The following is a 12,500-nucleotide window of genomic DNA, read 5'->3' on the forward strand; positions in this document are numbered from 1 at the left end:
CCCACGACTGCAAGAAACTGCAGAGAGTTGTGGACACAGCTCAGTACATCATGGAAACCAACCTCCCCTCTATGGGCTCTGTCTGTACTTTTCGCTGCCTTGGTAATGCAGCCAGCATAATCAATGACCCAACCCACCCCGGACATTCTCTCTTCTCCCCTCTATGATCAGGCAAAAGATACAAAAGCCTGCAAGCAGGTACCACCAGGTTCAAAGACAGCTTCTATCCAGCCTTTATAAGACTACTGAGTGGTTCCCAAGTACAATACGATGGACTCTTGACCTCACAATCTACCTCACTATGACCTTGCACCTTATTGTCCATCTGCACTGCGCTTTCCCTGTAGCTGTTACACTTTATTCTGCGTTCTGTTATTGCTTTACCTTGTACTACGTCAATGCACTGTGTAATGAATTGATCTGTATGAACGGTATGCAAGACAAGTTTTTCACTGTACCTCAGTGCATTTGACAATAATAAACCAATTCTAATTCCAATTCTTTTCTTTTTCCTCGCATTCATTTTCTTCAATGTTTTCTTATTCCTCACCTCTCTGTTTGGCAGATTCTGCTACTCATTTAAGAAGGTAAACAGAGTAGTATTAGAAAGATAATTTGAATTTTCTCTTCTCATTTCTCCAACCTGTATCTTCTTCCTGTATTGAAGCCTAGACTAATCTGTTGACCTTGGCTTAGTTTACCAACCCTCTAGAATTACTCTGAAGTCTCCAAGGTTTGAGGATAAATTTTTAGAAGGATGCTGTGAATGATTCAGGTGAAAAATCATCAGGTGCTTCAAACAAATGTGTTATTTATTAATTTCTTCAAATACTATTAGTTATAATGAAAACATTGGAACTAGTGAAAAAAAAATTATTTGACTTGAGGTGAGGTAGATCAGAAGTCTTGCAATGACAGTTAGATTGGACCAGAGTTGGGGAATTTAAATTCAGTCAAGCAAGTTAGCTGAAATAATAAGACATTATTGGTAATGATCTCTATGTAACTATTGAAATCTCTTACAAATTCACTTCTTTATGGAAGGAAATCTATCATCTATACATGGTCTGGTTCACATGTGTCCCCAGACCCATGGCAATGTGGTTGGTTTGTAACTATCTTTGAAACAGCCCAACAAGCCATGCAGTTCAAGGGTTAGTGAGGAATTGGCAATAAGTGCTGGTCCTGTCAGCATTGCCCACATCCCATGAATAAAAAATAAAGGTGGAAAGCACAGGTTTTGCTAACATTGTATACCTCCTCAATTTGCATTGATATAAAGTGTTAATGAACAAATAGGTATAGCCCTCAGGTATTAACTGAATACTGCTTTCGGGCTAATGATACATAAATTGTGCACACCTATTCTGAATGGAAGGGGATTGTGCTGTTTGCATTTTAACATTTAATGTGACTCCTTAGTGATTACAGCAGGTTAATATAAATATAAAAGTAATTCAAAGGTAAATCTAACATAGTTAACTTGAGCTAAGGGTATTTTTGCCTTCTTAAAAATAATTTTTTCAGCTTCAACCTTCCTCAAATTTGGCGCCTCAGACACATCACAAGAAAATGTTGTGTGAATTTATTGACAGTTTTGCAAACCTTACAACTCATCAAAGGAATTCATTCAAAAAGAATGCAGCTTCTCATTTGTGGTTTTTCTTTAACTGTTTCCACCCTTTGGAAGTTGAGGTTTAATGACTGATGTAATACTTTGATCTGAGATGCATTGAAGTCAATGTGGAGTTATTTTACCAGTGCATGGAGCAGAAGAAAATGATAGAGATATAAAAAAGAGTGTGTGCACTTATAAATTTAATTCATGCATCCTGCTTCTCCAAGTAGGGAATAAGATCCACTGAAAGATTTATGGAGCCATAGAGTGATACAGCACAGAAACAGGCCCCACTGAGTCCATGTCAACCATGTCAACCCATTTACTCTAATCCCATTTTATCTTCATCAATTTCCCCCAGATTCCACCACTGCCCACACACTAGGGGCAATATACTGTGCTGTAGTTCATGGGGTATAAGCAAGGCACTAAGTTTGTTTTCACTTATGTATTCTTTACTTCATTTGGCTGCTTGGATATAGGAGGCTGGTGATTTAAAACAAAATCTCAAACTCATTAAACTAGATTGCATATTTTCTTTATTTAGGCTACTTTAATCATTCCTGCCACTTCTAGGAACAGAATAGACTCAGTTTTATTTTCCTTTGTAGCCTATATGGATTCCTTCAAATGATTCCTGCCCCAACATGTATGAAGTTCACTTCGTACAAGGTATCAGGGTACTGATCATGAGCAAATTTGCCCTTCTCCCTGCAAGTTAAAGCCTGCTTTTGGATTGGCCCGAAAACACAGTGCAACTCTGGGTGCAGATTAAACTACACAGAGACAGGCTGTGGACTGTCATTGAGTGAAGCCGAATATCCCCAGTACTTGGCAACTAATCTGATCCAGCACAGCTGTTTTCCTTTTTGGTACATTCCTGTCAAATTGAAAGGCAGGTGTGCTCGATGACAGTTTTCTAGGCTCCATCTCAACCGACGTACACACTGCATCCAGATTTTGACATGAATTTTCCAACATATACAAAAATAGCAAGTGATTTCATAATCAGAATTCTATCTTTTTCTGGGCTATTCAGATTTACAGTTGTGTCTCTGTACTCTGGAGGATCATCTAATATTAACTATCATTTTAAAGGACAATATGATCTATACATATTCACTTCATCAAATTCAAATCAACAGATGCCTTCAGTAAGTGGCGCCTATTTTTAAACTTTAATGTGGTGCAGTGTGATACTGGTGTTGCATTTCCCCATGTCAACAGCTGTCAGCAGTCCTGTGTGAGTGTGTGAGAGGGAGAACGTTAATGCACTCTGTCGCTCATTCTCACTATCCTCAATAAAACTGATGTTAATCATTCCGACAACTTTCATAATGTCATTAAGAACAAACTTATTTTGAACACGGTATGAGATAAAGTGGCCAAGTTTTCCCAATAACTCGTAGGGAAGTATGAAAACAAATCAGGAGCACCTTAGCATTCAAACATTTCTCTTCAGTATGTCTGTAAGTAGCAAAGGTAGGGTGCCAGACAAAAGTAAGTTGAACCTCAGATGGTTGATAAGAATGGGAGGAATTTTGCCTTTGGGCAGTAGTGTAAAACAAGGGAACTTAAAATGTCCTACTGGACAATTAATGAGTTCTCCCTGATATCCTGGCCAATATTTATCCCTCAATTAACAATTAAAACATAATACCTTGCTGTCTGTGGAATTTTATAGTCCACAAATTGTCTGCTATGCTTCCGTACACTATCGTGATGGCTACACTTTAAAAGAAAATGCCTCACTGGCTGCAAACTTCTTTGGAGTGCCCTGAGGTAATGAAGAGTGCAAAAAAATTCAATTTCTTTATTGAAATCAGTCATAAAGACCTAATCTTCATTGCGAAGCTGCGATAAATTACCACGTTAATTTTCTTTCCATTCTGTGGAAAACAAATATACTAATGCTCACAACCAATGACAACTTTACTACTAATGTCTTACCTAATGCCTCGATTACACACAAGAGTATAGCCTACAGTTGCTGGAGGATAACTGGCACATAATTCAATTTAAACTCATTCTATCACCATCATACATTTCTATCGCTTTTACTACTGTTCTAATAGGAACGGCCTGTGCTAACTTGTTATACCGCCCAATACTGGTGAGGCTGCATTCTTTTTTAATGGACACACAGTATTTGCAGAAGTAAGATTTTAGATATATTATGGTTCACTTAAATATAAGATACATAAAATTTTCTGATTAATTCCAAGTTTTTGATTTGTTACATTTATATGTTATGTTTCAGTTCATGGGCTTTGCCACGGTCTAATTTTTAACAGCAATAAGAATGCTGCAGAAAATTATGACTCTCAAAAGGCTTAACTGATGTTCAAACAAAACTGACTCCAGTTTAATTAATCATATTAAATCAGTAAACTCATTTTATTAACAATAATAATTATAGGACACTGTGATGAACAAGTATATCTATATTGTTCTGCAATCTCCTCAACAGAAAAAGGCCAATATAGTTTTTTTTGTTCAAAGCCATTTGGCAGCATTTGATAAAATCTTTGAGGTTTATGTCAGTGCTTCCATTGTGAAATTCATAATGTTAAAAAAACTGGATTTATTTTGATTATTAAAAATATACAAGTTTGAAAAGGCTACAATTGTTCAGTCTATTCACACTTTCTATTTAACATCCAGATGAATATTCAGAAGCAATAAAGAAAATAACTGCAAGTTTAAAGTTGGAAAGATCAAACAATTGAAGACAACAAAGTTATAAATTAAATAACGCAACTTGAGAAACCTCACATCTCTGTTGCTGGTTATTTAAGCTATTAAATTGAAATTTGCTTATAGGAATAGGTCGTTCAGCATTTTGTGATAAAAGACACTGCAGATGCTGAAATTTGGAGCAACACACAATCTTCTGGATGAACTCAGCGGGTCAAGGAGCATCTGTGGCAATTGACAATTCCTTTCCCCCATAGATGCTGCTCGAACCGCTGAGTTCATGCAGAAGATTGTTTGTTGATTCAGCATATTGAGCCTGTTCTAATATTCAATTACTGATTCAATGACTGATCCATGCCACCATTCTGCTTTTCTTTATTTTTCTTAACTTTTCTACCAAATATAAATCTATGGAAATAAGCAGGATCGTCTGAACTAAGCCCCAACTTACATACACCCCAAATCTCTCTGGGGCCACACTTTTCTTTTCCCACTCAGCTCCTAACATTCTCCCAGGATTCCATGTAGGAGAGCAGTCCATGAGCACTGGCCAGGCCATAGGCTGTGGAGACCAGGGCCTTGCCCGGGGTCCACCTTGATGACCTTCTGACAGTTCCTGCTGTCAGTAGGCCTTTTCCACTTTTTAAATGTCTCTGAGGATCACAAGGGATTAAAAAAAATTTAAAAAACAGTATTTAGTAAATATACTAAAACTATTACTTACAATAATGTGGAAAAAAACAAAGCTTCGTTCACCTTGCTCATAAAGGTTGGTGCATATTCAAAATTAAGGGGATGCACAAGATGTACCAGCCATGGCTGACATAAACCTAAGGAGACAGATATAGAGTGTGTCCAGCCCCTCAGTTCAGTACATTACAGAATACCACTGGACCCAATACTGAATCAAGAAGAGAAGCAAGAGGTAAGATTCACAGGCATCTAACTCTAGCACTTTCTGCACTTCTGAGCTTCAATACATGGACACAGAAGTCCAGAACATGAGGCAGCTAGCTAGTAGTTCTACACAAGATTGTTGGCTACCTCTCAGTGCAACCTGACCCATTAATTAACTCACAATCCATATTTGGGAAGTTAAGTTGGAAGACTGCTTCCAAATTTCATTCACTGTCCTAAACTGGGTTCACACTTTGACATAAATAGGACCCAACTTGACATACTATTATTAAATAGTGCTGTGTCTCAAACGTAAAGGAAAGTGATATTTATAAAGCTACAAAATGATATCACTCATCTAAAGATAGGTGGAATTGCTATTGCGAGCATGATAGTTAATTGAAAATGCTAATATTGATACTCACGAACAGCTAACTTCAATATCTGCAGTAGTACACTGTCTGGGTCCAGATTATCAAGTGCCAATATATGTATGACATATAGTTAAATCATATTGAGGGGCTGCTTATATCAACATTGGTATAGAAGTACTAGGAGCTCTTTTTGTTTTACTTATACTCTTCCCTTATCTTTATTGGAAAGATGAGGACATGTGTAGTGTTGAAGTGCAAAGGTAACAAAATCTTGCTGTAACTCCATAGGGCCTTAGTGAGATAGCACTTGGAATATTGTATGTAGTTTTGGCCTCTATAACCATGGAAGGATATACTTACCCTGGAGATGGTGCAGTGGAGATTTGTTGGATGTATTCCTGATTTGATGGATTAGACTCTGAGGAGAAATTGCCCTTTACTCTGGAATTTAGAAAAATTAAAGATGATCTTATTGAAACATGAATGTTTCCAAGAGGGATTAACCAAATAGATAGTGAAAGAATGCATCCTCTGGATGGAGTACAAGGGTGAATGTTGCAGTCAGGATGAGAGTACTCTGCTTTACAATGAGGGCGTGTCTCTTGAGAATTCTTATCTCAGAGGGCTGTGGATGCCCAGTCACCAAGTAAATTGAGATCGACAGATTTTCTGACAACTAAGGGAATCGGGAAAAATGGGCTTCAGACGGGAATATGAACAAGGTACATAATCAGCTATGATCTTATTGAAAGGTTGTACAGGTTCGAAGAACTGAATAGTCTACCCCTGCTTCCTACATTCCTACAATGTTTTATTTTGTCCCGACTCTGATTTATAACCTTTCAGTTCATGATGTTTTTACTTTTCTCTATTCTTTGCTTCTTTGTACAAGACAATCTGTTCTGCCATTGAAAAACTCTTGCCAACTTCCCTTCACTATCTTATTGTCAATGCTGCCAGCATCAGCGCTGGGTGGGCATCAGAAATGGGTATGATGATTCAAATCACCCAGTCTTACCATCTTGGAGCTGCCTTCAATCTCCCTGTCAGTGTCTCAGGATGATATAAGGTGTTCATACACAAAAGCAGCTTTTGAATGTTACTATACATTTAAATCTACTGGGGCAAGATTTTTCTGTTTTGTGACATGCACATGGGAATCTCCACATATAATGGAGCCCTTGGACAATCTTTCTTTAACGTTTTATGAACATATGCAGGTTTTTTTGTTGGAACACTCAGCTATATGTGAACTTCAATCGCTGCATTCTGTCTGCTAATTTGCTGGATGGCATGCAAATGATAGTTGGGAGCAAAAGTGTGAAGCTGAACAAAATAGGAGCCTTCAGGTGTAGACTTTCACCACTCTCTGGGAAGCAAGCATCAAATGCAAGCCACGATGGTTGGTGATTCAAGTTAAAGTTAACTAAATACATCAGTCCTGAAGTGACCAAGTGCATCACTTCATGCTACAAGTAGAAGTATGAGAAATATGGAATGCCATGAAGAGTATTAGGCACTAGAGGCATATTACCGGTGTTCTACCACCAACCACTGCCACTAGCTCTGCTACACTTATCTCACCTTACCTGTGAACAGTGCTTCTGTTGCCAATAGCCTCATACAGAGCACATTCGCAGGGCCGTACCATCTGCTCTGACATTATCTGGAGTCAATTTTTACCTCATTAGTATTCCTTTGTCAATTTTATTTCCCCATTTCCAGACTATCATAGGGGTTGATGCATTATATGGCAATAATTACCCTACATCCACCAAGCAAGTGACTGATGCATCAGTCATCACTTTCATTTCCCTTCTCACTGACTGCCCACTTTCACAGCATTATTGCAGCTCCCAAACTGATGTTTCATTACATGGCTCTTTGATAGCCAGACAGGTTCCTGCTCCCTCATAAGATCCTAATCGTAGATGAACAACAACTCACCCGCAGGCCCACTGACTGTGGCTTATGGGAAGTCTGTCATTGTACTAACAATGGTGCAGAGGGCTGTGAGCCACTTTCTTGTTCTAGGTCACTGACAGAGCTGGCAGATTGTTTTCGCAAGTCAACCATGACAGAAAAGGGACCAGTGTTGGAATGCTGGCTCCAAAACACACTGTCAAACACAACTTGCATTACAAAGTACCAAAGGTGCCTGACACCTACTTGTGCACTTAACAGAGCTTGATCATTCTGGCTCCGGTCTTGGGATTTGTCTCCCATTTCACTTTTTCTTCTTGTTCCCCAATACTAAATTATATTACTCATCACATAAATAATAAAAGAAAACATTTTTTAAGGATAATAGCAGTCTCTTTAAGCCAATATTGACCATGAGAAGTTGCTGACAGGTCACCGGTAAGGCTATGGAAATTACAATTAGCCACATATACCAATTTTAATAGAAAAGACCTGTCACTCACCGCATCCAGTAAATAGATCTCAATTATTTATATTTACGTAACATCTATCACTACTCCACAAGGAGCTAAAACTCTTATAAAAACACGGTTTGCTTCCTCCCTTATCATTCTAGCAAAACACAAAATGATTAAAGTTCACATATAAACTCTGCACAATTGAACACTATCACATGACCAACAACAGTCTCAGTTACTTATTTTTTCTCATTCACAAGTACAGTTATTTAATCTGCATCCTAATTACACATACATATCCAGAGGCTGTATATTGGACAACACCACATGCTGGGGTCGTGTAGCGGTTAAGCTCCCAGAGTAGTAACCCAGAGGCTTGGACTAACAATTTAGAGACGGGAGTTCAAATCCCACCTTGGCAGTTGTAAAGTAATCTGGAATTTAAACAAAAAACTATTCTCACTAATAGTGACCATCAGCAGGTATAAATCAGAGTAGAACTACTGGATTGTCATAATTACTTATCTGGCTTACATTTGACTCTACTTAACTACCTACTCATTCAAGGACAATGATGGATGCTCGATAAATGCTGACATTGCCAGCAATGTCCACATCCCATGAATTAATATAAATAAACTTACTTGAACTGATTATAAGGATTGAAGTCCATGAAAATTTCTAGTTACTCTTAGCCGATAAAGGGGCATATGTGGAAAGGTGTGCACAACTTGAAGCATAAGACAAAAATCAAAGCAACCATATCAATACAATCTAACAGATTCATCACTTCAAGAGAAACACTTCAATGCCACCTAGTAGATTCAGCACTTCAGAGACAACCCTTTGTTTCATAAATAACTATAAAAAGGTGACAATTCAGTTTCTCCCTCCACAGATGCTGCCTGACCTGCAGTTTTCTGTTTCTATCAGCATACTTCACAAATACATTACCAAACAAAATTTAACACCAAGCCACAAGTGGCCAGATATCTCAAAGTAACGTCACCCTGAACATCAAATTAACTTAATATAAATAATTTAATATAAACATAAATAAAAGCAGAAAATGCTAGAATGGAATGGATTTTAATGAATCGGTGAGATCATCTCAAGTTTAAGGCACCAAGAATTTTTTGCAGCATAGAAATTTAACTCCTTTTCCTTTTTCATCATAATTTATACAACCGTACAAATTTTGTGGAAAATGAAAATCAAGGAACCACAAATGTTGGAAATCTGAGATAAAAACAAAATGCTGGAAACATTCAGCAAGTCAGACAGAATCTGTGGATAGGGAAACAGAGTTAATGGTTCAGGTCAGGGACGTGTCTAATGAGGGGTCGCCAACCTTAAACGTTAACTCTGTTTCTCTTTCTTCAGAACTTTATGACTTTCATTTACACGTTAGATATTTTCCTCTGGTTGGTGGTCTTAATGTATTCATCCTATGGAATATTAAAACTGATATTACAGGATATGGTTTGTAAAACAGTTCATGCAGTATATATAATATCTGCTTTCATTGTAAATTAATAAACCAGAGAACTCACTCATAGTCATGATCTAATGACCCCTGCTGGCAGATGCACATCTGGGCATCAGATGAGTATAGGATCAGATTCACAGGTGACACCATTGAGCCTGTGATATAAACAGCAAGTCACCTGGCCAAGAGTTTCTCAAGGGGAGTATTCTACCAGTATTTATGAATCTGTACTTCACCACTTTAATCAGTTCCGGAAGAGACAACAACAAATTAAGTAACATTACAACTTCTGCCTTAATAGCTTTGTGCTGTTCACTTACACCGATTTGAAAAGGTCCTGTGAAATAATCCAGATTTGTCTGCAGAAACCAGATGTTTTGTAATCCGAGGTCGTCACATCTGCCTTTAGCACGCACCAATGATTCTTCCTTGTTTTCCACTAAAATCACCTGGAACACAGATCAAATCTAATCAGCATTAAAACCAGAAAATGCTGGAAAAGTTCAGCAGGCAGCATCTGTGGACAGGCAAACAGAGTTAATGTCCAAGATAAAGACCTTTCATCGGAATTGGAAAAAGGCAGAGAGAGAACAACATTTGTAAGATGCAGAGAAGAGAGAAAATGACAGAGAGAACAAAAGGGAAGATCAGTGATAGGGCAGAAGGGAGGAGAGATTAAGTGAATCGTTGCTGCCACATTTTTAAAATTTTATTTACAGTGCAGTAACAGGCCCTTCCGGCCCAACGAGTCCACGCCACCCATTTTAAACCCAAATTAACCTACCCGAATGTGGGAGGAAACTGGAGCACCCGGAGGAAACCCACGCAGACACGGGGAGAACGTACAAACTCCTCACAGACAGCGACGGGAACTTCTTATGGCTTAAGTGTGACACCACTCTGAAGTACATATTCCCCAGAGCTCTCCTTTCAGATTGTGAAGAGATGGTTACCTCTGGGACAACGGCAGTGACAGACAATAACCTCCCCTTCCCACTAAGCAACAGGAACGCAATGTATAGCCTTTTACCTTATCTGCAAGATGAGAGAGGACAGCAATAGGAGGTAAAGAAACAAACGATTAGTTTAGGAATACAAGCTTGAGTAGCATTATCTAAATAGTTGAACTCATTGCTGAGCATTCATCAGAAGATCATTACAACAATGTAGGATGGTGAGGTCTGAGTGAGAGATTTGAAGTGAATCATGACTAGAGGCTTAGAATGATACTTGTGGACTTTGTGGTGGACCTCCATCAAGGGATGGTCCAATCTGCATTTGGTCTCCCCAGTGTAGAGGAAACCGCATTGTGAGCCGTGAATATGCTATAGTACGTTGAATGAAATACATTATTATTTCAGCTTAACAGAGTATTTGGGATCCTGGAGAGCTGGAAGGAGGGAAGCTATGTATTGTATTCCTGTTATTTAATGAGAAGGGGACGGTATGTCAGTTGCTGCAATCATCCCAGAGTTCAGATCAGATCAGTTTATTGTCATATATACCAGGATGCAATGAAATTCCTTGCTTGCGTGGAGCCAGACTTTCAGCATGCTTAAAGGAGAGCTGTGGGTAAGATGCATTTCATCATGGCACCACACTTAAAGTGTCAGAAATAGCAATAATGATATTTTGAATTCAAGCCAGAAAGTGAAGACTCTACAGTGATTCTACAAGGAAGGGGAAGGGATGGCAAAAGAAGTGGAGGAATTGCAATAGGATTGAATGGGACATTCTATCTTAAGTTTGCTAAAGGTACCAAGAATTCTTTTGTAACATGGAAGTTCAGTATAATTCATATAACTGTACACATTTTGTGGAAAATAAAAATCAAGGAAATACAAATTATGGAAATCTGAAATAAAAACTTAAAATTGCTGGAAAAACTCAGCTAGTCAGCCAGCGTCTGTGGAGCAAGAAACAGTTACCATTTCAGGTCAGGGACCTTTTGTCAGAGGAGGGGTCTTTGACCTGTTTCTCTTTCGACAGATACTGCCTAACCTGCTGAGTGTTTCCAGCATTTTATGTTTATATTTCAAGTTTTGTAGAGGATTGCTATATATATATATATATATATATATATATATATATATATATATAAAAGAAAATTATGTTTTCTAAATGATACCCTATAGTCTATAAAATAGAGGTAGAGCAAACAGACAATAATAGAATAGCCTGCACATGATTACAATAGTGATCTTGGTCATTTATAGTCGGGGCCTGGGAGATTTACAGTGAGATAATGGCTGTGGAAACATGCAATGCTTATTGCCACATTGCTAAGAAATAGGCCACAATTACTCATTTGCAGAGTGTAACACAGATGCAATGAACAAAAATCAAACAGCTGGCATGTATTAAATTTCTGCCATACTGTGTTGCATTCACTTTTTTGATGGTGCAAGATCAAGGAAACTGACATTTGTAACCACTACAGAATAAAATAAGTAAAATAATTCAATTTTTTTTTAGCTTCAAATGCTGAATCACAGCATGTTTCAAAATGCTTGAAAGGTCAAAAATCAAATTTCCCAGGATATATGTATCCAATTCCCCAACTCTTCCTCTTCTAGTACATAAATATTGCATTATCAGACTTCATTCCCAGTTGAAAGCTTCTAAACCCATTACCACTCTGTAGGTGAAATTTCCCCTTTGAATAAGATGAAGCATTAGCTGCCTCATGTCCCACAGCACTCCACTGTAACTATTTCTTTCCACATGTCACTGAGTTGTAGTTTTCATAGAAAAACAAATTACGCTACGGAATGTGATCCCATAACATAAACAATCCTGAAATCCAAATAGATTAAAAGAAAAAGAACTTAATTTATTTTGGCTTGTTGAGCTGGTGACCTTAGTCATAGACCAGTTCAGCGTCCTTTTTGTTAAATTATATGTTGAATTTGTGAGCTTTTGGGTGCTTTCACAACCTTTTTTGTAAGTTTTTTTGTAAGCGTTTCTGAGTCTTGTAAGTTGGCAAGCATGCAGGCAACAGTGAGCTTGATGGATTTCAAGATCAGGCTACGCAGCCAGCCGCA

At 38.1% G+C, this 12,500-nt stretch overlaps 1 protein-coding gene across 3 annotated transcripts in view; it reads right to left on the reverse strand.

The window, feature by feature from the left end:
* Positions 1-12,500, reverse strand: part of gstcd (glutathione S-transferase, C-terminal domain containing) — a 162,263-nt gene that overhangs the window by 13,249 nt on the left and 136,514 nt on the right. For 2 of the 3 annotated variants that reach the window (XM_052010052.1, XM_052010053.1), the window contains exon 8: positions 9,777-9,905. In XM_052010052.1, coding sequence (XP_051866012.1) covers positions 9,777-9,905 — 129 coding nt within the window. Of the gene's footprint in view, positions 1-5,961; positions 6,028-9,776; positions 9,906-12,500 lie in introns of those variants that run through there. The other variant, XM_052010054.1, reaches the window with a different exon arrangement.

This window comes from Pristis pectinata, chromosome 2 (genome assembly GCF_009764475.1).
Source record: "Pristis pectinata isolate sPriPec2 chromosome 2, sPriPec2.1.pri, whole genome shotgun sequence".
NCBI classification, from domain to species: domain Eukaryota; kingdom Metazoa; phylum Chordata; class Chondrichthyes; order Rhinopristiformes; family Pristidae; genus Pristis; species Pristis pectinata.